The 27,853-nt window shown below is 41.2% G+C and overlaps 2 protein-coding genes across 5 annotated transcripts; one reads left to right on the forward strand and one right to left on the reverse strand.

Annotated features, from left to right (window-relative positions):
• serpine3 (serpin peptidase inhibitor, clade E (nexin, plasminogen activator inhibitor type 1), member 3) lies at positions 1-7,109 on the forward strand. Its single transcript, XM_067604456.1, has 9 exons — positions 1-445; positions 1,199-1,499; positions 3,189-3,416; positions 3,920-4,162; positions 5,152-5,350; positions 5,470-5,570; positions 5,785-5,871; positions 5,996-6,079; positions 6,890-7,109. The coding sequence occupies exons 2-9, from the start codon at positions 1,235-1,237 to the stop codon at positions 6,940-6,942; spliced, it is 1,260 nt and encodes a 419-aa protein (XP_067460557.1). The 5' UTR covers positions 1-445; positions 1,199-1,234; the 3' UTR covers positions 6,943-7,109.
• A 129-nt stretch (positions 7,110-7,238) lies between these two features.
• ints6 (integrator complex subunit 6) lies at positions 7,239-27,853 on the reverse strand. Of its 4 annotated transcripts, XM_067604453.1 has the most exons (18): positions 27,380-27,846; positions 27,193-27,270; positions 26,449-26,598; positions 21,691-21,780; positions 19,588-19,771; positions 17,055-17,180; positions 16,582-16,733; positions 15,780-15,932; positions 14,364-14,496; positions 14,049-14,143; positions 13,823-13,933; positions 13,412-13,627; positions 12,835-12,961; positions 12,563-12,705; positions 12,248-12,434; positions 11,671-12,036; positions 9,478-9,571; positions 7,239-9,142 (listed from the first exon to the last, which is right to left on the reverse strand). In XM_067604453.1, exons 1-18 carry the CDS (start codon positions 27,488-27,490, stop codon positions 9,049-9,051), a joined length of 2,610 nt encoding a protein of 869 aa, XP_067460554.1. In that variant the 5' UTR covers positions 27,491-27,846; the 3' UTR covers positions 7,239-9,048. The 4 variants fall into 4 exon arrangements, 3 of the variants coding, with proteins under 3 accessions (XP_067460554.1, XP_067460555.1, XP_067460556.1); XM_067604454.1 differs by lacking the exons at positions 27,193-27,270; positions 27,380-27,846 and adding an exon at positions 24,781-24,907 and having other exon boundaries at positions 26,449-26,523; XR_010930693.1 differs by lacking the exons at positions 7,239-9,142; positions 9,478-9,571; positions 11,671-12,036; ... (9 more) ...; positions 17,055-17,180; positions 19,588-19,771 and adding an exon at positions 23,038-24,907 and having other exon boundaries at positions 21,694-21,780; positions 27,380-27,853.

Raw genomic sequence — 27,853 nt, forward strand, 5'->3', positions numbered from 1 at the left:
GGAAGATAACTTGTGGAAAAAGTCAAAGAACGTGCGCGCGTGCGTGCCTTGTCGTGTTGTGCTGTGCGCGCGCGGGCGCGCGTGTGTGGGGGGTGTTTTTTCCTCCTCTGCCCGGTTTGGGATTTGCTGGTCGGTGACATGCCTCCCTCCGCCTGGCTCCTTATAGCCCCGGGGAGGCAGGAATCCCGGACGAGTGGTACGGACATCGCCGACTGAGACCGCAAACACGGAGCGGAGCGTTCCCCTTTAAACACGGTCTTATGACTGCAGGCTGCTTCAGTGAGAGACGACCGGCGGACCGACACAGAGACTGACAGCCGGGACAGCAGAGCACTGACCCAGTGACAGACAGGACACAGCTCCTCTGCAGAGGCTGAATGGTTGCTGCCAGTCTGAGAGAGCAGCTGCTCTTCACTTAAACGGATACTACCTCACCTGTCCGCAGGTAGGACTGGCAGCTGGCCTGTCATCATTTCAGTCAGAAGTGATCATAATAGTTTAATGTATCATTAGGTCATCATACAGTGCTGCTAAAGATACTTTTAAGTGTCTGTGGCAGTGACCTTTCAGTAATTTTATAAGGCTACTTTCCCATCTCATATCTTGGCTAACCTGACTGCCAGCGCTTTGTTTTAATGCTGTTTTATTAGGTAATAACGAGACTGGCTGAGTTGACGATATTCTCTCACCTGTGATCTCATAATACTTAAAATTTGTCGTCTCACTCATATTGTGCTAATCTTGCCAGATATGCACATTTGCATATTACTGCAAACATATGCACTGTATCTACTGTATGTTCAGTCTGATACTATGTCTTTCTTGCTACTTTTAATAACAGAATATGAACATACACAAGTGGCAGGTCTCTGTATGTGAATATTGGGAGTGATGATGATGCTCTGTACACCTGTCCTGGGTGATATAGTTGAAATCAGTATCATAATTATAATATTTTTGCTAATGTTGATACATGCAAGGAGCTATTTCAATGTTTTGCATTAGATCAGACAAAACTGTTGTAAATCACATGTGCAGATCAAGAACTTCACTAATGAATTTTTTCTCTAAACTGTGTAAAATAATACCACAATATGATCATATCATCACGATACTACTATGGATTCAGCTGATAATCTGTAGTTGCCTGTTGGTTGACCTCACTGACCTCAGTAGGTTTTTTTTTCCGGTCTCACAGGAGATTGATTTTTGGACCACCTGCAGCACTGAGGACATGTGTCGCCTGCCAGTGGCTTCCCTCTTCGTTTGCTTCTGGTTGGTGGAGAGAAGCCACTGCAACGGCAGCCTTCAGGACAGCATGGGAGAGCTGCACACCAGGTTCGCCGTCAGCCTCTACCAGACGCTCACCGAGACGGAGAACAACTCAAACCTGATAGTGTCACCGGTGAGCGTGTCCTTGTCCCTGGGGCTGCTGCAGCTCGGGGCCCGGGGCAACACGCTGGCTCAGCTGGAGGGAACACTTGGATACAATGTGAACGGTAGGATTCACCTCTTTTTTTTACATGTAAGGATGAAAAAGCAAAGCTTGTATTCAGGTGGCATTAGCTGCCCCTCACGCTGTGAGAGTGAGGTTGCAGAGTTGTTGGTGGCCTTCAGTGCTGTTGGTACCAGGTGGTGTGGAGCGGTGCTGCTGCTGCTGTTGGCCCTGCAGAGCACAGTGGTGTCTGGAGCCATAATACCTGCCTCCACACCAACTCTAATCTCATTAACCACTCCTGCAGCTTGGCCTCGGGGTCGAGAGGTCAGTGTGTTTAATTACAAACAAAAGGAGAGTTGGAGCTGTTTTTGCATTCACTTCCATGTATGTGATCTCACATTTCAGGCAGGGATGGAAATTGATGGCAGATGGCTCTACTTTGCATTTTCAGCCTCTTGAAAAGAAAGTGTTACATTAATTTCACTCTAACCTAAGCTAAAACATCACAAGTCATACAGGGCTGCAACTGCATATAACTATTACTCTTATTATTGATTTATATATGTTTTTTTCCTGATTAATTATTTAGTCTATAAAATGTTGGGGAATAGTGAAAAATGCCAATTACAATTTCTCTGAGCTCAAGTTTACATCTAGTAAACGCTTGTTTTGTCTGACCAACAGTCCAAAACACAAAGACATTTGATTTACAGTCATATAAAACAGAGAAAAGCAACAAATTCTCACATTTGAGAAGCTGGAACCTGCAAATGTGTGGCAGTGTTGCTTGATAAATAACTTAAAACCATTAATCAGTTATCAAAATAGTTGCTGATTTATGTCTTTTTGATCGTCTAATCTATTCATCGACTAATTGTTTCAGCTATAGAGTCATGTATTTGCAGGTTAGCAAAACAGACTGAGGGATCAGCTTATCGTGTGACATGTCACAGAGTTCAACACTGCTGCAAAGGAAAGATGTCACCTTTTGGTAGAAAGCTCATAATTACTGCTTTTATTAGCTATATTAGAACAAGTACTTACATACAAAGAAAAAAATAACTGAAGAGGATGTTGTAAGCAGTTTACAAAAAAGTGAAAGAAAGAAAACAAAACAGAAATATGAGAAATGTGAATTTAAGCCCAAAAAAACAGCACATTCCTACGTTTTTTTGTTATAGCTATAGATAAAAAGAATTTAGTGGGAAGTCAGGATAATGAAAACAGACAACTACCACCTACTCAAAATCAATCAAAACCCATTATCAGCAACAAGAAAAAGAAAAGAAAACTTAAGCCTGACAGGGGCCCAGCCTACAGCTGACTAGCAATGTACTACCTACTCATAATGACAGCTGTGCGCTCATTAAATGTTGCAGTCATGAGAGAATGTGTTGGATTCCAATTTGGATCCTTTCATCTACAAATGCTTGAATTTCATCAGATGAGAAGATCCCTGTGGTATTTAGCATTTGCCAGACTGTGTTAAGCAATGCTCTAATTGAGTCAAATGAGCATTTGCTTGTGCACAGTCCTGCAGGGAAATGTGTGAATTCAGTTAAGTTACTGCTGAAACAAGCTAGAAGCTGTTGAGTTGAATCCATCTGAGGAATGCATCTTTTGTCATGGGGATTTGATCTTATTTTCTAGCAGTTTAGAGTGAAAACCCTTCCTGTGCTTACAGCCTTTCTCACCATACAGCGAGGAAAATTCACGTCTGACCCGTCCTCTGTGTCTCCCTGTCCTGCAGATGCACAGGTACAAGACTTCCTGTTGCACTCACAGAGTGACATGGGCAACACCAGCCAGGGGATGTGGCTGCAGCAGACCTGCACATTATTCATCCAGAGCGGTGTCCAACTCCTGACTGAGTTCACGCAACATGCAGCTGCCTGGTCCAACACCAGCGTGGTTCGAGCCAACTTCAGTCAACCCAACCACACTCGCAGCCAGCTGGCGCGAGCTGGACACAACCACGGTAAGCAAGAGGGCTTTATAAAATGTTTGAAGCCTCACTAATCTTTTTTTTTTTTTAATTAACAATGAATCAAATATGAGAGGTTTCAGTCAAAGCGACAAACCCACAGAGAATTATTATAAATGCTACAGAGCTACTGAGCCGTTTAGCCTCTTGTAACTCATTGCTTTGGTTTTACTGCACATTCAAGAGTGTTTTTTACTTCTCAGATAGTCAATATTCACAGGAAAAGGCAAAGAGTAGAGGAAAGTCTGAAAAAATAAGCAATTTTGTGCACTAAAAATATGTTTTTTTCTGCGTAATAATATTTTGAATCTATTCCCACAACTGTAATGATGGTATAGTTGTCTCTGCAGATGCTTTAAACTAAGTGTAGTCTGGTGTATTTACAAATGCTTTCATTGCATAAGACCACATGAATCATTATGGAGACTTTGTGAGAGATGAATTTCAGACCATATGCTGTTTACATTAAACTTTGACCTTACCTCATTACCTCCCAGATGAGACGTGGCCCCTCCAGGCAGGAAGCAGCAGCGGGGAGCTCTCCGGCTCAGGCGAGGCCCAGGGAGAGGCCCTGTGGTGGGGCCATCGGCTGCAGATGGCCCTGGTCAACACGGTGGCCTTCAGGGGCGTCTGGCAGAAACAGTTCCTCTTCACCAACACACAGAACCTGCCCTTCCTCCTCTCTGATGGGACTGCCATCAAGGTGCCCATGATGTATCAGGCCACAGAGGTCAGCTTTGGTAAGAGATGCCATCCATCCATCTACTGTAGACAGAAAACAAATTCATCTTTATTTTCTGCCAGTGATGCAACATTAACACAACTGTCAAGTTAAACCCATCATAGTGGAAATACGTGAAAATAAAGGGGAAATTTGAACCTTAACATGCTAATGTCACAGCTACAATGTAGCTTTTTGTTTTTGCTGAAATTTACATCAGAAAAGTTAAAAAATTAAAAGTTAAAATGACCATGACTTAGAAAAACCACAGTCCTATGAACACATAGAATCCCTGAGTGATTTAAACTGCGTGTGCTGAAACAATTATTTGAGTCGTTTTTATAGTAAAAAGACTTAGAGGCTACAATCTTGCTAGCGGCTCTGTAAGGCTAAATGCTAATGTCAGCATGCTAACATGCTCATGTAATGTTTAGCATGTCCACGTTTGTTTGTTTGTTTGTCATAAAACAAGACAAACTTAACTTTTTTGATATTTTTATTGATGGGCAAAGCACAATTGGACAGAGTATGTATTGAAATGAAAGTGCTTCTCCTGTATTTAACATTTTTCAACAATAAGGATAAAAACAACCTACAAACAACAAAATAAGAAAAGAAGGGGTAACAACAGAAAAAACAAAAAACCCCAGTAATGATCAGTAAGATTGTACAATGAACATTCCTATGAAATAACAATGACTGCACAAAAAAGACAATCCATCCAATAGTTAGTTGTTGAGTTATTTCAGTGTAGACCAAAATAACATTCTCTTGTTTCAGCTTCTCAAATGTGAGAATTTGCTGTTTTCCTCAATTTCACAACATCATTGAATATCTTCAGGTTTGGTCAGGCAAAATAAGTCATTTCAAGGCTTCACTTTCTGCACTCATAACACTATTTTTGACATTTTGCAAAGCAATGATTCATCAACTAATCAAATAAAAAAAAATGATAGATAACTTCATGGTACAAGTTGTAATTTGCAAACTTGTTGCTTTCCTTGACAGGTCAGTTCAGGACTGCCTCAGACCAGCGTTACACAGTGCTGGAGCTGCCGTACTTGGGCCGCTCTCTGAGCTTGCAGGTGGTTCTCCCCAGTGAGAGGAAGACGCCGCTGTCCTCCCTCGAGTCCCAACTCACTGCTCGCCAGCTGGCCTCCTGGGACACCGGCCTGCGCAGAACCAAGATGGACATTTTCCTGCCCAGGTTAAGATCATATCAAGCACTGGGTTACAGATGATTTCAAGAGTCAGACATCTTTGTCAGGTTTTGTTCTGTAAAGATGGAGATGATGTTCAAACAGATTTTCTGTTTGGTGTTTACAGGTTCAGAATGCAGAATAAATTCAACCTAAGATCAGTTCTCCCTGCTATTGGCATCAGTGACGCCTTTAACCCAACAGCAGCTGACTTCACGGGAATATCAGGTCAGTACTTCAATTCATTTAAAACTCCATTCAAAGTATTGATTTTTACTACAGTTCTGTAAATCAGACACAGAGTACGCCGAAGCTCCAGTTAAAGCACTTTAGAGTGCATTTTGGCTTTAAACGTTCCCCAGATTACAAACAGCATAAGCTGCAGGCCAAACAACAATTACTGTAGCTCTGCTGGCAGCTGATAGTTTGTTTCTTCCTGCAGTGGAGGAGGGTCTTTATGTGTCTGACGCCTTCCATGAAGTGAGAATAGAAGTCACAGAAGACGGGACAAAAGCAGCTGCTGCTACAGGTGGGGATTGTATATATTTATGTCATTTTAACATGATTCTACTTGTCTGCAGCAATTTCTTTTTAATAGAATAAAAAAAACTATGTGATGAAGTTGCTAAAATAATAATTTGTTAATCTTGCAGCTATGGTGCTACTCAAACGATCTCGTGCTCCTGTTTTCAAGGCGGACCGGCCGTTCTTATTTCTTCTGCGACAGAGTAACACAGGTATTTATTTTACACTGCAGACACCTCAAACTGTTTCACACTCCAGTCTGAAGGGGAGTTGCTGCTCAAACAACCATACCAGTAGTTTTTAACTCATTTACCACCAATTACATATACAGTATTTTTTAAAAAGCATTTGCCCTCCTAAGCAGCCATAGGTTTGACATGAAAATCAGCAGACACTTGCATCAAATCTGCCATAATTCTGTTGTTAGAAGCTAATGCAGTACAGACCTTCCAAATCAATCTGCATTTAAACTGCATCAACACACAATACTAATGCATGTCTGACAAAAAAATGAATGCAGACGCAGATGTTCAGTATGATGGACTCAAGCAGGTTTGATAAGTCTGCTAATACAACAGCTGCATGGAAGCCAGAAAAAAATCCCAGCTGTACAGTATGCATTTAAAAGTGGTATGAAATAAGACCCCTATGTGTAGGATTTGAACATCCCACCACATTGTAATATCAAAAAATACACTGTCACAGATGTGAACTTTTCTGACAACGTTCATACAGTCATGGTTGTTCAACTTGACTGATAGATTTCTGTATCTGCGTTTTCATCTGAGCTTGTCTCAATGGTTTGAAGAGGGTGGGCTGCAGCAGTTGTTTGCTTATCTGATCACACCACCAATACAGTCCTGATGAAGCAGATTAGTTTTTGAACTCTTAATATAATTGATGTGTTTTTCTGAACTTTAATTCTGGCTTATCTAGTCATGAATATTTAATATATAGAGAAATACTTCAATACAAAGTGATTATAACTTTGTATCTTACTTTTGTTGTAATCTCCATTTCAGGATCCATCTTGTTCATGGGCAGAGTGATGAACCCAGCTGACCAAGCACCTTGAGACTCTTCTAAACAACACCTCACACACACACATACACTCCTTCCCTGACCCCTATTTCACTACCGGTATTTATTTGTGGACCAACAGGAGGGTCCTCGGACACTTCCGGAAGAGGGACAATATTTTTGTACATATCTGTAAATAAAATTTTAATACATGTTTTTACACTCTGGGTGTTTTGGTCATTTCTTCCTGCAGATCAGCAGAAAGTAAGAAACCTTTTCCTTCCTGCCATGGCAACAGTTATCCAAAAAAAAATATTACAAACTCAGGACAAAAACACTTAGAGTCACATCTTTACAGAACACTTTATTTACATGGCCCTTCACAGTGTAAAATAGAAACTTTATTCATGGAAATACTTACAAAAAGGCCATTTTCCACTGAACATTCTCTTTAAATAGTAATCTAGGGTTATTTACAACTTTACAGTGTATTCAAAATACTCTTTTGGTAGCGGCCTCTTCACAAACAAAGACAAGTATGGCAGATTTTGGTCCCTGTCCAAGGAGGGAGGGAACGGAAGAGGGCTGCCCCCTGAATCAGAAATCAACTCTTGACCTCTAGACCTTAATTCGGATTATTTGTGTATATTTGAGAAAATTGAACAGGTCTGACCAAAAGGATAAGGATTGTTGGCAAACAAAAAAAAAATTGCAGCAAGGTAGGTTTTTTTTTCTTTTAAGTTACATTAAATAAAAGTTCTCAAATTTACACAAGTGCATTCACGGTTAAGTGACAAGGAGTTGGTTTGAGATTCATGGCGGGGAGAAGGAGTTTAAGGGCGGGTTAAGTTATTTGGCAGCGACCAGCACGTTGGGACAAGCTGGCATCCAAGACCTCGGTTCATCAGCACTCCAGGGGACAACAGTTTGTGTTACATATCAGCTGTTTCAGGTTAAAATAAAAAGATAAAAATGAGTAAAAGTGGCTCCAATGTTATTGCTGATCATTATGATGCATTAGTGTCAGTTCCTGAGCTTTTTGTCCCTGTATTTCAACATTTGTAACCAATGATGTGGCATCATTTAAAATGATTTTACTTTGTATTGATCTCTCTGAAAACCTGCATTGCAAAAAAAAAACAGACTTGTTAAGTTTACCGTCTCCAGACGTAATGAAAATCATGGGTCCGTTTTTTTTTTTTTCCCCTCAGAGGGAACAAATATTTTTCACTCTTGAGTTAATGCTCAATTATATTAATTGTTAGCCTGGTAGGTAAACCATAAGTCGACAAATTCAATATTTGAGCCAAGTCTTATCCATTTACGAGCACAGAGGTGGAGTGCTTCTGTTAGTGGAGTGTAGAAAGTAAATAACAGTCAAACAAAACAACAGACTCCCATCCTCCCACAAAACAAAAATGCCAAAAACCTAAATTAAGACCAAACATGAAGGGAAAAGTGACTGCATGAAAAGGCATGTGGGAAGAAAAGTGTTTCATGAGCGTCTCCGCTGGATCCCGTGTGACCCTGAGTTGGCTGAAAACGCACACACAACCACACACAACCTGAACCCTGCCTACACCGGTCGGTCCGTCACAGATAAAACATGACTGAACATCACATCCAGGCGTCATTTGTTTCCTCTCCAGAAAGTCCTGCAATCCCTTGTTTACTGCACCTCCCCCCGTTTGAGAGATTATACGCTCTCGTTTGTCGTTTTAAAAAAAGAAGAAAATCTGATCGGGGAGGAGAATAAATCGAGGGTAACAGCTGAGGACGGTTTCACAGATCGGAAAGGAACCACACACAAAATGTTCTACAGGTCAAAAACCTCATTGCATAGGCAAAACATTCACCTGTAGAAAGACAAATGCTTCCACTAATGTACATCTGCAGAACGCACTCGCATCATCCAGGGTCGACACTGCCTTTAGTTTGTAAAGACGGTGTGTAAACCAACATAACCGTTGTTGATGTTGAGAACATGAAGAGTCCACTGAAGAAGTGATGGGTTGAGAGCTGGATGCTGTCCTGTCTCATCTGCACGGGGCCCCGTGCAGGAGGGGAGGGAGGGGTGGGGTGGGGGTGGGGGTTAGAGGGATGGAGGGTTGTTGGGTTCAACATCAGTAAGTTCAGTTTGGGATTTGGGAATGAGCCAATCTCAGAGCGTGTCCACATGGTTCATGTTATTGGATCTGTTGTGGATCTCTTCTAGGAAGTTTTCCAGCTGCTCGATGAGAACGCGCTTCTTGAACCTTTGCAGAAGAATAAACAAAAACTTAAAGTTATGGTTTAAAATTTGAAAACATATTCTGTAGCATCTAAGTTCATTATAAGCTTCCATAATCATATGTTCTTATTTCATGAACAAAATGTGGATGTTGTTGCTGGTGATCACAGCCCTAGGATAGAGAATAGCTCTTTACTTGAAGAAACATGTGGAGAGGACCTAGGCAAAGATAGCTGAGCGATACAGGATCTATAAGTGAAACACAGGTAATTTGTTTCAAAACCACAACTCCAGACATCACTGTTCACAGCTTATTTGACACAGCAGGCTGGCGAGAGAGATGAGGGTTGAGCTTGGTACCTGGCTGCCTCTTTGATGATGTTTTGGAGGAAGATGAGCCGGGTGTCCAAAGTGCCCTGGATCTGCTTCAGGAAGTGGAAGATCTTCTCGTAGTCTGAGACAGAAAGAGCAGAGTGAGGATTCATCTCTTCATTACTGTAGTCCTTAATCCAGTTCTTTATACAGACAGTACACACTGGAAAACCCTGATGAATAATAACTTACAATATTGCCATTTTTCAACAAAAAAAGGGCCATCTATCAAGATTCATTTTAGGGCTTCAACTAATGATTTCCATCATGGATTAATCTCTCAATTATTTCTGTGTGTTGACTAAAGCCTGGCCGATCTTAGCTTATCACATAACACTGACGCGTACCAAGAAACTGCAACAAATAATAGTTATGTTTAGAGACAAACTGTGTTGCCGTAAAACAGTTTGTCCACCAGAGAGCACTGACAAGTTTACTGTTCAACTGTAGTCACCATCATTTAACAACCAATTTTAAGGGATCCTTATTTGTTTCTTATGTATTCATGTAAAAAAAAAAAAACCCAAAACAAAACTGGCCAATATATCAGACTTAACAGTTTTTTAAGTATTAGATAATTAAATATTACTAGGTGTCAGTATCAGCCTAAAAAATCCAGTATTAATTGGGCTCCACTATTGATTAATTAATTCATTAAAGATTCCCTCCAGAGATGTATTAACATATAATACTCTGCTTGGGACAATAATGTGTGTCTGATATGGTTTTTCCACACAAAAAAATGTTTAAAATCACTTTAAGATTCTTAAAGTGGCATCTCCTCCTTCTCCCTCATTAAATATCCAGAATCTATCAATATGCAAATACGGTTCATTTTTAAAAGTTTAACTGCTAGATACAAGATCACTGTCAAGTCAAGTCTCAGTGTGTGGAGGTTTTAAATTTCAACATCACACTTGTTTAAATTGTATACTGGACCATGATTGGCTCCAAAATAGTTGTGATGTCACAGATTATGCTCATAGGCCTGCCCCTAAAAAAATCTGATTTAAGGTGGGATCAAAGTTTTCACTTTCAGAAGATGAATGTGAAAACAGCCTTTTAGTGTAAAACTCTGCACATACATCATTCTGTACAGTGAAGCTCAAACATCCAACTGAAGGAACAAGAAGAAAAACATATATGAGGAGGACTTTAATCATTTTAGCACCACTTCATTTGGACAAGTGATGTAGTCTGGGTGGAAGTAGTGAGCATACTGTCATTGAAGTGTAGACTGATTCCTGATGCATCAACATTTGCTTCATTTTAACTGCACTGATGTAAAAGATTTTATTTTCTATTCTAGGTGGCCTGTCACCTCCTGCTCCACAGTTGGCTCACACACCTGCTCTGCTGTGATTGGTGAACCTTTGTCTTTGATTTGTCATGATTCACATTATTTGAAAAATGGACGCGTGTACCTAAACTAAAGTATGTAAAGCATGCTCACTTTTAGCAATTAAATCGAACGTCATTTCACTTAATATTTAAATGTTATTTCATTTCTTCAAAAGAAACAGCAAGAGTCATGGTTCCTGTTGTAGCTGGTGTATGTTGTACACCTCATCATGTAGACTGAATCACTACATCCACAGCTGGCCGTTTTTGCAGTGCACAGTTTTTGAGAAAAACAGCTTTGTGTCAAGGTCGAAGTTAAACTTTATTGCCAAGAAAAGGCCACTCCTCTTTTGGCAAAATCGGACAAGAGCCCTTTAACGGAGGATGGGTCTGTTTTTTTTAAACTCAAAATACAGTATTGATGAAATTAAATATCATTTCACCAAATACATCATCCATGTGATAAATATTGAAACTGAAGAGTTTTTGTGGAGACTGTGGGTTGAAAGAAGTGACAATGATCCAAATCAATGGTTATTTTTGAGTCTGGTCAAATTCATAATCTTGTTTATGTATTCTTTAATCAAGTATTTACTTTTGTCAGTTTTAAACTGTATTTTATTCAGGCAAAGTTCTTGCACAGCTGCTTGGATTTTGACATTGACTTTCAAGTTCTTTGGCTTCTTTTGTTAAATTTAAAAATGTTTTTTTTGTAGAAGTTATCAAAAAAAGCATAGCTTTGGTATTGGTACAGAAATTCAGATAATTTCTAACAATAACTACATGTAAGCAGTTTCTTTTATTTTGTCCACCCCCCATAGACCATGTTTAGCTACATACGTCTGCCTGGTTTCCTGATCTCCTTGGTGATGAGCGCCCTCAGCTCGTTGTTGACCTTAACCGTCTCGTTGTGAATGTGTTTCTTCAGAGCGGCGGGTGACAGGTATCGAGGCGGCTGATCATCCACCAGCACCATCTCCGCTCCTCCCTCGATGCCTGGCGGCAGCTCTCCGACTCTGGGCCGGCCGTTCTCCTCCTCGTCACTGTGCCGGAGGTCCTGTGGGTCCGCTGCCGTGTGGTTCTCCTGGTGGTCTGCAGGTCCTGAGGGATTCTCCGTCTCCGAATCTGAGCTCCCGTCTGGTCCGTAGTGGTTCTGATTCAGGTGGTTGATGATCAGGTCTGGTTCAAGCGCTCCGTCGTCCATGTCTGTAAGGGTCAGACATTTCAAAAATAGTGTCACGACAGTAGCAACAGAGGTACAGCACATGCTTGGACTATTTTACAGCTTAAATATTACCAGGCAGGAGAGTCTAGTGCTGCGTTCATGTCAGAGCGTTCATTTAATTCAATCCTACTCTCCAGCAACCAGAAATGAGGAGTAAAACCGATTGAGTGTTTGTTCTGTGTGCACGCTCACCTGCTGTGGGTCGAGGGCTGGCGGGAGGGGTCACTGGGGGGGTATAGGCTCGGCCCAGGCGAAGAAGAGGCGACATGCAGCGCCGTCTCTTGGGTCCTCCGCCCGGCATGTTGCTGCTGTCTCCTGGTCTCTTGCCCTTGTTCTGCGGGCCGGTCACAAACTCATCCGCCTCGTCGATCATCATACCCTGAGAGAAGAGCGAGGAGGTTATTGACCGGGTATAAAGGTCAATGTATTTCTTTACTAATAACCTTTATGTGCCTGTTCCTCTATGGTTAGAGCTAGGATTAGGAAATATGAGGCGGTGGGACATACCTTCTTGTCTAGTTTGAAGGGGTTGCCGAATGTGTGCAGGCGCTTGGGCTGCTCAGGGTCTGCGTCTCGAAGAGGCTGAGGAGCAGCTTTGAGGAAGTCCTGGTAGTTGCCCATCTGGGCTATTGGCACGCTGTGGAGCTGGTCTGGACAGCAGACAAAAGAATTCATCAACATGGAGGAAGAGATTTCTTTTAAAATTTAATTCAACACCAGCTGAAAATCTTGTTTTTTCCACTGGCCGCTGAGCACAACAGACTTGCACAGTGACCTACCTGAGTCCTGTCCTCTGAGATTACAGACGCTGGTGTTGAGCAGGTTCCTCCTCATGCGGCTGAGCTGGTCCAGCAGGTGGCTGCGAGGGATGTCGTAGGGATTCCTAAAGCTCTGTGGCTTCAGACCCTGAGGAGGACAGGAAAAAAAAAAAAAAAAAAAAAAAACTTTAGTCATGTACAAGTTGCTGCTTTAGTGAGTGATGGAAGCTTAAATTCTGCCTCCCTTCAAGCCAGGAAAGTTGGTCACTTTATGGTGAGTTATGGTCGTACTGTGGCCATAACAGAGTGGATATACAGTGGATACAGTTGGAGAGAGTCATTTTTCAAAAGGCCCTCAAGCATCTTAAAAAACACACTACATAAAACATCAACAACTCAGGAGGATTGTAAGATGAACCGCCAGGAGAAGCAGGACAAGAACGCAGAAAGTGAATGAGTAGCACTTTATACTCTTCCAAAATACAGACGAAAAAGTTGAAAAGTTACTACTGAGCTCAACATTAAAATCCAACAAACTTGAATTCTGTAAAGGGAAGGTTAATACTACTACTACTAATAATAATGATAATAATCTGACCTTGTTGAGTAGTGCCAGGTGAAAGCCTTGGAACTCTTTGGGGTTGAGCTCCAGGGGCAGAGTTGGAGTCTCTCCTGTGAGACTCTGCAGCTGCTGGATGAAGTCCCTGCGCTGTGCCAGAGATATGCCTCCACCCCGCCAACGCACCTTGATGCCGGCCTCCGGTGCTGGCTTCTTACCAATGGAGGCGATCAGGCGGTCATATTCGATTTTTGTCTGGAAACGAGAGCAAATTAAAAAGGCGTGTGACTGGTGCAATGTGAATGCAGTGGAATGATTTCTGTTAGCATCTTATTGATGTATAAGACAATACAAATAACATACACACTAATGTTGTGTATTATTTTTCATTATAGGTTTCACACTTTCTTTGTTTTTATGTGCCCAGACATGAAAAGCTCAATTTCTAACCTGCTGGCTGAGCTTCTTCAGGTAGGAGACCACGCTGTAGCTCAGGCCATACTCCATGTTATCAGCCAGCAGGTTTGGTGCTCCCATGATTCTCAGAGCCTTCCTCAGGGACTGTGGAAAAAAAACAACACAGCAATACAGTCGATGAAGATCTTTGATGGTTTTAGTATGTTAATCAAATGAGACAAAACTTTAAGTTGGAAGAAGGATTCATGTATCCACTGACCCCGATATAATACGGAGGCATGGTCTTCAGGTAGTTCTCAAAGGACTGCCGCCATTTAATGGTGGGCTTGAACTTGTGCACTTTGATCAAGTCGTCTGTAATAAGCATACATAAATACAAAACACAAAAACAAAAGATCATAGCAGTTTCACCGACCCACAACTCACCAGAACAAAAGACTCAACTTCATTAAAAAAAAGACAACTTTCTAAAATAAAGGGATATTACTGAGAGAAATGATGTCACAGAACCGCATACAGACAGACTAAAAATAAGAGATAATCCCAAACATGATTATGGATTTATAAGTCTTACCCAGAAGTGGCAGAAGCACGGGGTAGTTGTAGGGCATTACAAACAGGTTGACACAGTTCAGAGCTGTGCTGGCCTTCAGGTAACCAAAAGGTTGCCCCAGGTCACTGTACTTGGCACTATTACACACAAACACCTAAAAGAAAAGAGGAAAAATCAGTGGATGAATGATGTCATCAGCAAACACATTGGAAAACATAGGACCTACAGAGATTTTGGGTTGAAATGTGTTTGTCAACTGGCCTGTGAGCTGCTGTTCAACTCTGTATGAACATCTCCTTTAAAGAGAAGCTTGCACTTTTAACACTCCCTCTGAGATTTTTAAGCTAATTGTTTTCGCTTCAGCTAACCTCTGTCTGACTTTCACTCTACGAGGCTATGTAGGACACAGCCTATGATAACTGCATTTCCATTTTTGCATTTACTTGCCTGTGTATATAGAGTGTAGTCAAATACAAGGCTGAAAAGCTACACACTAACCACTCCATGAAGCAGCACACTGGAAAACTAAACTGTTAGATGACTGAAAAAGAGACAACTTTACTATTGTTATTAGCCATGCTAGTGGCGCACTGCAGGGCTGGTTGTTCCACCGCTTTGAGCCAGACTGAAATATCTTTAAAACTACTGGATGGATTTCCATGAAATTGGGAACACACATTCACGACCTCCTCAGGATGAACTGTAATCCCTTTGCTGATCCCCTGACTTTTCATATATAGTGCCACCATCAGGTCAGAATTTTAATTTCTCCAATACTTTGATTTATGGACCAAATATCTGACACCTAAAACTAATGGCATTCCCCTCAGCCCCAGCTGTAATTTGTGTTTAGTGCTAATTAGCCAATGTTAGCAATATTAACATGCTAAACATCAGCAATGTTAGCATCTTCACTGTGTCGACATTAGCATTTAGCTCAAAGCCCTGCTGTGCCCAAATACATCCTTACAGAGGTACTAGCATGATGTTTAGTCTTATTAGATCCTTACAATCTTTACCACGAGTAGGGGAAAAAAGTAAAGTAAAAACCTTTAAGCCTGTTCATTGAATGGAATGTTTACATTAGCATGCTAATGTGTGTGTACAGTTATCACAGTCGCTGTGTCAGAAATCAATCTCTCATTCATTTATTTAGTCTATTTGCTTCATAATTAACACTAGTTTACTCTTTAGTGAGCTGTAAATTGAGATTTTGGACCCTTTGGGAATCAGTGTGAAAACCTGAAAACTTCCTAAATATTGTCTCCATCAAACCACAGCATATATAACAGAATACGTATCAGAATACATATCTTGATATGTGCCAAAATTAAATGATCAGAAAACCACCAGGTGAAAATATTGAACATGATGGATTTCAGCTTGAAGCCTTCTCTCATAGTGTGTATGTTATGTGTGTTTGTGACGGTGCTGTACCTGCCAGCAGGTGTGCGGGGACTTCCTCTCCAAAATGTACTGTGTGAGAGGCGAGGGCTCCAGCTCATACTTGTCAAAGGGTACTTTGTCTATCACCATGGGTTCCGCATCCAGACAGGAGAAACGTACGTGGGGGTGGGCTGAGCGGGGGGGCTGTGTGTGTGTGGGAGAGGTAGATACTGTTACAGTACATATTACATCACATTAACAATAACATTCTGCACTTAGAAAAAACTGTATCTCCGTAAAGATAATCCTGTCATTTTTGTCTTTTCCTGTCTGTCTGCAAACAATTATATTTATATTTGATGTTCCATTTTTACTAATGACGGACTGATTGTTGGTTTATCGATATTTACAGTGATAAAACACATGCAATGGAGCTGCTACCTGCCCATTCACGTGCCGAATCTTGTCGCTGTTGTTTCACTGTGCAATAGATTTGGCCCCTCTGTTTTATCACCCTCAGTACTTCCCTTTACTATTGCACCATGATTATTGCAGGAACTGTATGACCTTTATGTTGAGTGTGCAGGTAAACACAGTCAAATTTACCTTTCATGTCTGACTTTTATGCATGATGTTCTCAGGGAAGCAAATATTTGCTTTCCATTCTTTGTAGAGATTAGATATAAATGTATTCTTTGTTAAGTTTTTCAAAACTTTAGGATTATCCTACTGTTGCTCTACGTGATGAAAAAGCTACATGATATGAATGCAAGATATTTAACGGGTGCATAATCGAACCATACAAATGTTCTCTTGTGAAGCATTCTTCTTGATACTTTTCATTGTTTCTTACCAGCGTGGGGGAGTTCTGGTCCGGCCAGAAGGCCTCCGGGATGGGCCAGTGACCAATGGGAACACCGGTTTTAGGGTTGGGTCGTACATAGATCAGCTTGTGACAGCAATGCCAAGGCTGCAGACCGGACTTCACTGTTTCAGCTGGAGCGTCTGCACAGACACATACAGTACAGAGGAAGCAGTTCAAGACTAGAAGTTGTTTGTGAGGTATGAAAATGCAACAAAAGGTTTGAGATAAACTAACAGTGTGTAGGCTGAATCAAAATATGAAGGTGGAGGTGTCTAACTAATATCCACCAGCTCTTTATGAACAACAGTAAATAAAAGCTCAGAGAAGATTAAAAAAAAACAGTGAGTGGGAGAGAGAGAGAAGAGCCCCTCCACAGATCACTGCAGACATGGTGCAGCGGTTGTCAAAAACGTATTTTAGAAATAAAGGCAGTAATAAAATTCATTAAAACAAACTCTTACCCTCAAGCGGAGGAGGGTCGGGCCCCGTCTTCTCGAAGTTTATCACCACTCCGCTCTGGATTTTCTGTACCAGAGACTCCAAACACTGATTCAACATCCGCTGTGAGAACACGCTGTACGAGCGACCTGCAACACACACAAACACATGTATAGAATGTGGGTACAGACCTGGACATCTGAATATTAAACACAATATTATAGGGTTGGACTTATAGCTTTTTCCTAAATTTAAATAGTATCGGAGTTCAAATCCTTCACACCTATTCACTGTAGGTTTAGCTATTCGGCAATTGAAAAGAATCACTTTTTTGGCCACTTGGGGGCAGCAGAGGAAGCTGAAAAGTGAATTTGTGCACATTTGCAATAAATGTTATGTGTAGACTTGGGTTACTTGACAGAAACATGCAGTGAAGGCTGAATGATAGTAGAATTCAAGCTTTTACAATTTACACAAGGTTACTATTATGTTAGTCAAAGACTAACATATACTGAATGATAGCTGCTTGCTTGTAGAATAGAATACTTATGAAATATTGGTATTTATCGTATCTTATGTAACAGAATCTTCATGAATAAATACACTTATGATTCAAAACTCAATTCAAATTGGGAGATTGGAGCTAATATCCAGCACTACTATTTGAACGTTCTTTACTTTGAATGTTTCATCTCTTCTCTCAAGAAAAACAAAGCTTAAGATATTTTACCAACTTGGAGACGGATACATAATGGTACCAGCAGTGAAGCTAGAGAGGAATTTAAAAACCCTGCAGTGGCTGACTATAGGTACGGTGTAATCTCAAGTGCTCTCCATTTCACATTGTGCTCATCATCATGGGGGTTATCTGTCCTTGGCTGTTACAAGTATGCAAAAAGGTGCTTTGGCATGAAATATGCCTCTAAAGCTCTTCATCAGTCACAAAGCAGGAAAGGTCACATGAGTAAAGACCATGAATCAGACAAAGCTACAACTGATTGGTCTAATTCAGCCTTCAGGGCCATTAACTGCCTCCAACTTCACCTCTTGTGACCTTGCTATGCACCCATTCACTCACTCATTTCAATAGGCCGTGGCTTTGTGTCAGGTCTGCCATCAGCAGTAATGGTCAGGCAGCGTGTACTGTAGACCGTCACTGACAATGGAGCTGTGTCATGTTCTGCATTCAGCACCACTGACTGCTACAGAGAGCTTTGGTGTGCTCTCTGTTCTGTGTGTTAATCTTAACCTTCCATCAGCATCATTCTAGTCTGTTCCTCCTGCCAGCTGCTTCCACAGCCAGGCAGCATGAGGACTGGAGACAAGAGGGATAAAAGTCTGCTTCTCTAAAGTGGATGTTCCTTAAAACTGGTCGGTAGGGCTGCCAGAGTTTGGCTTATTCTACAGCCGGGGGGATTTACAGATTGAAATCATTGGCTTGAAAGTATCTTGACGGGCCTGTGAACGGGTAAAAGACGGTTCCAATTCTGGACTAGGTGGGAAAATCGGAGCTTTCTAACCATAATCAACAATTACTGCTTGAGGGTACTTGAGCAAAGCACTTAACCCCTGCTCAACAACTCCAGCGGAGTCGCGGTGGTTAAAACAAGAGCATACTGTGTTTGTGCTGGGTTGTTCGGCTCCCACCGGCAAACCTGTAAACACAAGTAACTCTGAATATTGAGCAACACAGCGCTGAGACAGAGCTCCTGGCTGTCCCCCGCTGAAGTGAAAAACAGTCAAGTCTATCTTATCTGTATCTTTGTTTTTTTCCCTCCCAAAAACCCACAGACCTATTATTCTCCTCTTTCTTTGTATTGACACAGATGATTCATCAGCTGCGCTACGGAATGCACTTACCAAATAGCTATTTTGATCTGGTGTTATAAATACTTTGAGCTTGCCCCAGCATGTTCCACCGGGCTCTGCTGTAGAAATTAGGCTTGTGTCATCCACAAGAGGATTATATCCATGGTGTTTTCCAAAATAAGATATAATGACATCTATGTACAAATACAGTACTTGGCTGTACAAAACAAAACTCATTATGCTACTTTGTAAGTAGCTGAGATATTCCGGTGCGCAGATGATCGAAAGTTGCTTGTTAAATTTTGATGCCAAGTTCGCCAAATGTCTCAAAAGCCTGGGACAGCAGACGAGATACAATTCCTAACATTGATTTCTTTTGCAGGTTACAGTTTTTATGCTTTATCGGTCATTTATAAATTTTGTTGCAGACATGAAGGCCTGAAGGTCTGATTATGGAAGTTGTGTGGATGGGTTTTCTTAATTTTTGGATAATTTACAGTAACATTTGAAATATGCACAATATGTGCCAAATACTGGATCTGGCTTATATTCATTTGTTGTGTCTTATAAGCATTTGTATGCATGACACAATAATAAAAAACTAAAATGTCAAAATGTTCCTCTTTGGTTTGAGACACTATGTAAAGAAAAGGATCATTTGGAACGTACCTACTATATCTCAGCAACGCACGCTTCAGTCACATATTTTGCCTTCACCGAACACTGACTTGCACTCAGTTTGCCTACCTCCAGTGACCTCACACATGGGGGTGATGGGCGAATCGTCAGGTGGGACGCCTCCGAGGGGTTCGGGCTCTACCGAAGCGTTGCCGGGGATGCGCAACACCAGAGCGAACAGACGCTGGTCCCAGCGGAAGGGCTCCTTGGTCAGCTCGCTACCTGGTAGCGGGGTGGTCAGAGGCAGATGGAGCTGAAGGATGGAGGAGAAAAATAGAGGGCTGAGTGTCTATGACTGAAGAACCATGGATCATAACTGCAGACAATGTGGAAGCATTGGTTAGAGTTGTTCACTACCATGACAGAGACAGAGAGATTTTGCTGTAGTGATTATACCGAGGTAGCACTCCCCTTCATAGCTCTGGTTCTATTAAGACTATTGGGGGCAATTCTACAAATCAATGAGCAGTGTGGTTATTTGCATCAGTGTGATGAAGAAGCTTGATCAGGTATTTAGCTCATCGCATGTTCCAAAAACAGACATCCCCATTTAGTACTTTTATCTGTTGACTGGTCACCAATTGAACTTGCAGAATAACATGGCTATGACAACTTCAAATTATATATATTGTCACAAAGGATTTACTAATATTGCTTTCTACTAGTATGAGTTCTTTAAATAATTCATAGTGTTCCTTCACAGTAACAGGCTTCCTTCTATCGTACTGCTCCTTAAGTACAGATTCAGGTTTTCTTATAAATTTTCTTTTCATGCTTTCCTAGGCAGCCCAGATATTTTTAAATAACTGTGTTAAGAGAGCTGCAATTAAAGTCAACCTTCCCCACCGAACGTCACTTGGTAACTTGTGCCCAGTCTGGAATTATCACAGAGGCCATAAATTAGATTGTGGCTGCAGAATCGTGGATTTGCAGTAATTCTACTGTATGTGTATGGCCTGCTGGAGCTACAAATCTGACTTCATGCCATAACAGAGTAGTCAGAGGTCATCTGACAGGGAGCAGCAGCAGAAAATGTTCAACATGGATGGTAGATGCAGAGGGAATGACATCTTACAGAATGAGAGACAGAAATAAATAATTCAAGGTAGAGTTACAGGGAAATGACTATACTCTAGCCTAGCAGACCACTGAGGAATCACTCTGTTCACAGCTCTTCAAACACACGCTACATGCTTTTGAGGCAGCGACACAAGTGACCTTTGTAGTCCTACTTCTGTATCACAATTAAGAGCTGAAACAATAGATGATTTATAGATTAGCTGGTCAACAGAAAATTAAATCAGAAACTACTCTGGTAATCTATTATTCTACAGAATTTTTGAAAAAAATAAATAAATAAAAAAATCAATGAATATTTCAGGTCATTTACCAAGCAAAAATATCACATTTGCTGGTTTCAGCTTCTGAAATGTGAGGTTTACTTTTAGATATCTGTTCTGTTAAACTGAATATCTTTTGGTTTGGTCATGTGAAAACATCACATCGGGCTCTGGGAAATTATAATGGGCCTTTTTACACTATTTCCTAACATTTATAGACTAAAGGTTTTATCCATTCATCACAAAATAGGCAGGCTAATTAATGATAAGAATAACCGAGTCAGTCAAAAATGCCATAAACTCACTGGTTGTAGCTTCTCAGATGTGAATATTTACTGCTATGATAGTAAATGAAAGATCTTTGAGTTTTGGGACAATACAAGCTTATTTGAATATGTCAACTCTGGCTTTGGGAAATTACGAGGGGCACTTTTTTCTATTTTCCGACACTTTTAAAGATCAACTGATTAATTTCGAAAGACTTGGTAATCACAATGACACTCAGATGTTAAAACTGAACAGATTTACAGTGTCTAAAATTCTTCTAAAAGGTATGTACATTAGTGATAGCTCACAGTACGACATGTAAGATATGAAGCTGTGAGGAAAATATAGGAGGACTTTGTAATAGCAGCTGTTCTGTTAATGTAATTTCAGCCTCCGTAGTGACAGGTAACAGGAAAGTGTTTGATGAAGTAATGGATGCTTGTGTTAAAGGGAACGTTGTCTGCATGGTTGTGTGATCAGACAGACACCAGAGTTGTCATCCAGTCAACCAGGAAGCAATCCTGATTGGCTGGGACCCAACGTCTCTGTGGAGATGGTGGCTGACCTCGTCTTGGACTCCGCTGCTGCAGGTCAGCTTGTTGCCGTCGGTGATGGCGATTATGATGGCGGGTTCGAGGAAAAAGGGGTTCCTTCCCTGCATGGATAGAAACGGACATATTAATGGTAATCATTTTAAAACTGAAACATGACTGCCGGCAAATGCGTGTGTCAAATAACATTTAAAAAAAAAAAAAAAGAACATTTATAGAAGCTGAGAGAAAAATTTGACTTTGGCACCTTTATGCTGCTTGAAAGTGTGAGATAGAAATTAGAGCAACTAATGTACCATAATATAGCTAACTTACAGGGAATCTATTTTCAGAGGGTGGGTGTATGAAAGAGAGAACTTAACTCGAGGGAATAATAAATAGAAACAGTAACAGCACAGTCTTCAGTGCAGTGTGACTACATTTATACCTCCGAGACACATTTTCGTGCGTATCTGCAGTACAGGTTCACTCTGTCCCTCACAATGGCAGGAAACATTACCTGAGGATCTATATGAAACCTCTTTTCTGCAAGACCCCCACAGTATTTCATGATATCAGCACTCCACGCTGATAAAGTGAAACTGGAGCAGCACTGCATTTATCACTATGCATCAGCCCTGTAGGATCTCCAAGACCACAGAGTAACTTGGTGAGTTAACAGTATATAACCTTAACGCAGCCTCGACAAGTTCCTTCAGCGAGTCCCCGTCAGCGGGCTGGACTTTCTCTGCAGAGTCGTCCGCGCTTCATAAAGGCCGTCCTGTTCTGACGGCGGTGCAGTTTATTAATGGATGTGGACCCACTCAGTTTGGATTCTACCTGTAGGCTGTGGATTCTGCTGAATGATGGATCTGTCCAGTTACACAAACAGCCCAAAGTAAACAGAGCAGGATACTACCAAGATCCACAGTGGTGTAGGTATCCATGACAACCTAGAATTTTTTTTCCCCCCTCTCCAAAATCCCTTTATGATATTGGGTGTTTTTTTTTTAGCATGCTAATGAGTTAGCGATGAGGCTAACTTGCCAGATGAAAGATGATTTCATCTGTGTCACATGGGCTCACTTAGCTTTTACTGTTGCTATGCAATTAGATGTTAGTCATAAGGTGGTTGAAAAAACAGTCAGCTATAAAAACATGATTTTGTCGACCATAGTTTGGCAAGTCAGTGTATTATCAGTCGGATCGCTGGTCTGCTAACACAGCACCAGACTGATGGAGACCATTAGAGCCCTGTTTATCACCCAGGCTGACGTGTTAACTCACAACCAAACGTCACCAGTCATATCATTTCCTCACTCTCATCCTTCCCTGTCCATCCATTGCTCTCCTAATGAAACAGTGATCAGTGTCGGGATTACCTGCCGGCCGGCTCCCCCTCTACCTCCAAAGCCCTCTTCATCTCCCAGGGGAGAGTCATCTCAGATGCCTGGCAACCTGGAGGGCTCTTTGTTACTGTAGAGAGAAGCACTCCAGGGCAATATTAACTCCCCCACAGGCTTACTCCCCTTTGTCTTTTCTCTGTCTGGCTCTCTATCCCACTGACTGCCTTTCACCTTCTGCACTTTAGAATACCACGATGAAAAATCAAAGTCGACTCTTCTTTATGAATTAAATTGGAAAGAAAAGTGGAGGATGTTGAGTTATTTATATGGGGAACATCAAATGCAATGCCAATCAAACACGAGTTATTGCATCACTTTAGCCTGGCTTTGATTTACGGCTCTTGAAGCAAAACGAGACTGAAAAATACACAACAAAACACATCTAAGTGTGTGTAGTCATCAGAGCGCTGATGAAACCTCTCTGTGAGTTCTGAAGGCTCAATAGGAAACAGCTGCACCTCAGAAGGTTCAGCCTGGTATCTTTCCTGGTCTGAAACTTGAAATAAGACAGTGTTTCAGATCATTTTGTCCAAGTTAAAAGGAAATGGGGTTTGTCACTAATATCTAGACTCCCCACCCCGCTGTGATCAAATCAGTATTAATGTAAATGTGACTCTTGCTTGCAAACAGCCCACGTTATTTGCTCACGAGCAAGTTAATTTTATAAGGAAGCGCCATAGTTCCACTTCCCCTGAAGAAAGTCCTCTAGAAAGGTAGTTTGAGCTTCACATAAAAGAAACAAAAAAGAATAATAAAATATGAGAAGAGAAAAGGGCTCACAGGAGGTGTAACGCTGAAATTATTCAATTAATTAATTACTCAATCGACAGAAAATGATCCTGTAATAAATCATTATAATTGATTCATGATTTAAGTAGTTTATAAAAGTATAAAATGACAAAACATTCTCTGTTTCCAACTTCTCAAACATGAGAATTTGCTAATTTTCTGTTTCACATAACTGAAAAATGTCATATTTGGGTTTTGGACAGTTGTTTGGACAAAACATGGAATTTTTTAAAAATCATGTCACTATTATCTAACATTTTAAAACTAAAAGATAATTGATTGCAAAAAGGGAAGACAGACTAATCAGTAACACTTGTTATTTGGAAACCTACAACGATTCTTTGTAAAGCACATAAGAAAATGACACTGTTTACTTTTGGCTACAACATGAGTTATAATGTCATAGTCAAATTAGGAGTAGATGGGAGAGTGCCATCTATGCTGAAACTGATATGCTTGCAGTTGTGAAAAGGCGAGTAAGAGAAGAACTGCACATTAAACTATAATTACCGAAAATCCAGCTGTCAGTGGGCAGAGGTCACTGGTGACCAGCGCAGGTCAAAGTAACCTTGACTTCAGCATGTGCTGTATGTATTCACAGGCATGTGTGTTCATGTGGATATTGCATCTGCCAGCCCGACAGCGTGGTTGGCATTTGACATTCAAACTCCCCGAGTGTATCGGACATGCATTATGCATGCTGTATATACGCATCACCCTGGATGGTAGAGATCTTCCATTTGTTACTCAGGAAATAAAAGTTAAACATTCATAATTGTTATCAGCCTCCCAACTTACCTCCACGCTGGAAAACAGACATCCTGATTCAAACACAACCACGAGTGTGTACCCCCACCTAGCAATTACACTGGCTATGGACTAGACTTCTAAGCTTGGACTATTTTGTAGCCCTGGTGAAGAAAGCATCACCTCATTTCCAGACACTGGCCAGAAAAATCCAACATGGTGGTGTGTTACATCTCCTGTGAGCTGTTTTCTGATTTCTGTCCTCATGAGACGAAGTCAGATAGAGCCACTCCGGTCATTTTGTGAAACACTGCAAGGTAATTAGCACGATGAAAGAAGACTTTATCGTGTGTTGCAGATAAGTCATTTAACTGACATGAGACAAGCAGTCAAACTGTTAACACAATCACACAACTTCTATCTATCATACCCCCTTCTCCCCTGACTTTACTTCCATTATTTACCTCCTAAACCGGAGATTTGAGAACCAAGACAAACCGGTGATGTCATGGGACAGCACTTTTTTGAACCGGTAACACTAAATTAGTCACAGACTTTGTGGGTTCGATGAATATTTGACTGTTATATTGAATCCAAACTATCTGTGAATCAGACCTACTCTGTTGTACAGCAGGAGGAGAGACTTTACACATTAAAACCGAGCAGTGCAACACAATGGAAACAACATCTGTGAATTATAGTTTAAAGCACATTTCTCTTAACCTGCACAATCAGTCTCACACTGTAAAGCCTTTCTGTAAATATCTGAACATTCATTATTTTTTTGTACAGAATAAAATTATTCAAGAATTATTCAGGATTTCAGGCGGTCCAGATGTTACATTACACACAATAATGTAACAACAGATATCTCAGTAAAATGTAAAAAAAAAAGTCTTTTCACAAACAGCGTCAGAATGTGCTTATCAAGACATGAAGGGCCATGAAGTTTAGACTTCAGTCATGGTAGAAACAGTATCATGGTCCTCTGTCCAGCTGCAAACTACACTCAGATGCTTATTTATCAGGAGCACTTAGCATAAAATAATGAAGTCTAATACAACAGAGCAGCAAGAAATCCTACTATCATGAAAGTTGTAATGTTCAGTTTTTGTTCAAACTATTTTGAGGTGTACTCATTCTGGAGGCTGTACTGACACTGAAATGTTTTGTTTTTTTTAATATTTGTATTTATATTAATGAGATTTGACTAAATATTAGAACCATCTCTCAGGTAATATAATTCAACAGCACTTCCAAAATGACCATGATTTTTAATCAACTCCCTAAAACAACTGCAACAAAACTGAACATTACAACCTTTATGAAGATGGGATTTAATGCAGGCATGTTGTATTTTTTTTTTTAGCTCGGTGTACCTAATACAACAGCAACTGGAGCGCAGATCTGTGCAGACTTCCCTAACTGTTTAAATACATCATGCACTTCTGGGCTTTTATGCTTCAAGCTAATTTATAGCTCTAATCTCTATGCAGCTAAAAATATTAGCATGAAGATATCCATGATTTAAGCGCACAGTGGCGGTATGTAACACAAACACAAGTCACCAAATCAATGGTGAAATCCATAACGGCTACTGAAGTGAAAAAATAATTTGTTCCTGATTTTTTTTTTTTTTACTTATGTTTGTGTCAAGAGTACATGACTCTGAAGGTGTGTGGGGTCACAGTATGCAGGTGGTTGATGCTTGTAAGACTGGGGATAGGGGAAGGGGAGTAGGGGGAGAGGGTGAAGAGGGGGTCTGTGGGGGTGAGGGGGGGGCGTAGAGCACCTTGTCATAGCACTTTCCAAAAACCTGATTTCCTCTCTGCCTCTTCAGTTACTACATACCTGTCCATAGTTGTCTATCCCAGTCACTAATCTATTGAGATTGAGTAAATCAAAAGCGGTCCTCAAGGACTGGCCAATAGCTGTGAGTCCGGTTGCTTGTAGGTTCCTCAGCTCTGTCATGAATGTGGCGTGGCTCTCCTTCCATCCAGCCTTTGAGAAAGCAAAACAAAACATATGGTTAATAACATGCATCAAACTTAAATAACTACCCCACTGTTGTGTACAGCAGACAACTTCTACAGATGTCAGCGGTTAACTTCCATGTTTTTATTATGAATCTCAGCTGATAAACATCTATATAGGTCGTTTCCTCTCTGTTTGCAAAAATAAGATGACAGCACTGCAGCTGAGTTCCTGATCTGATCTGTTTCTACCAGGATGGTGTGACCCGCCTGGGACCATAAATTACTAAGTCGCAATGTGTGGCATGACTAAAGTGGAAATTTGGTCTAAACAAGTAAAGTAGGCTAGTCTGCCCCCCCCCCCCCCCCCCCCCCCTCCTCCTCCCCCTCCCCCCTCCCAGATATCACCTCGCTGTATAAATAACACCCAGAGTTCCTTGCAGCTCACATTGAAACAAAATGTCGGCCATGTTTTAAAAGGGGTATGAAAGCTCCTCCTGAAGATTTTTTCTCGACACAATTGATGTAGTGATCACAAGCGTGGCGGAGCGATGGAAGGACAGTCAGTCAATCTATCTGCGCAATGTTAAAGCTGGACATGAACCCGAAAACAAACTCTAACCTTTATCCCGAGCGGAACGTCTTCAAAATTTACCAACATGTACCGGTCCCCTCGGCTGGCCGGGTCCCTGCCTCTGAGCTGTGGAGATAGGAGACAATTATTCACGGTTATCGAGAGAGATCAGGTGTTGACAGGCGAGCTTGCAGCAGCACAACGATGATCTGAATGTGTCCCGTGGTTACAGTACCTTCATAAAAGTCTCAACAGCGCCTTTTGCTACGTCCAGATAGGTAGTGCCCAGATGGGTGCGCTGGTTCATTGAAGCGGACGTGTCTATCAGAAAAAGTAAAACGGGCATTGTGATGGTAATGACACGTTCTGCATGGACTTGGTGTCAGTACAAGCGGCCAAAACGCAAAAAAAAAAAAAAAATCTTTTGTTCTCCTGCCGCCTGTATCACCTCTCAGCTAGCTAGCTGGCTGGCTAGCTGGCTAACTGTCTGTCTCACACATTCTTTCAAAAAAAAGTGTAAGAATAGTGAGTGTAGAAGCCCTTTCCGGGCAAACTAAACTAAAAACCTCAAACCCAAGGGGCAGGTTATTGATTCACGAGGGATTTTGGTAATTTTTTACAATATTTTGCAATTATTCCTAAGTTTCATAGTCACAAAGTTCCCCTCACAGAGAGTCCCTGCTTCTGCCTGCACTGAGAGCGCTGTGTC

The sequence above is a fragment of the Thunnus thynnus genome, chromosome 11, assembly GCF_963924715.1.
Source record: "Thunnus thynnus chromosome 11, fThuThy2.1, whole genome shotgun sequence".
NCBI classification, from domain to species: domain Eukaryota; kingdom Metazoa; phylum Chordata; class Actinopteri; order Scombriformes; family Scombridae; genus Thunnus; species Thunnus thynnus.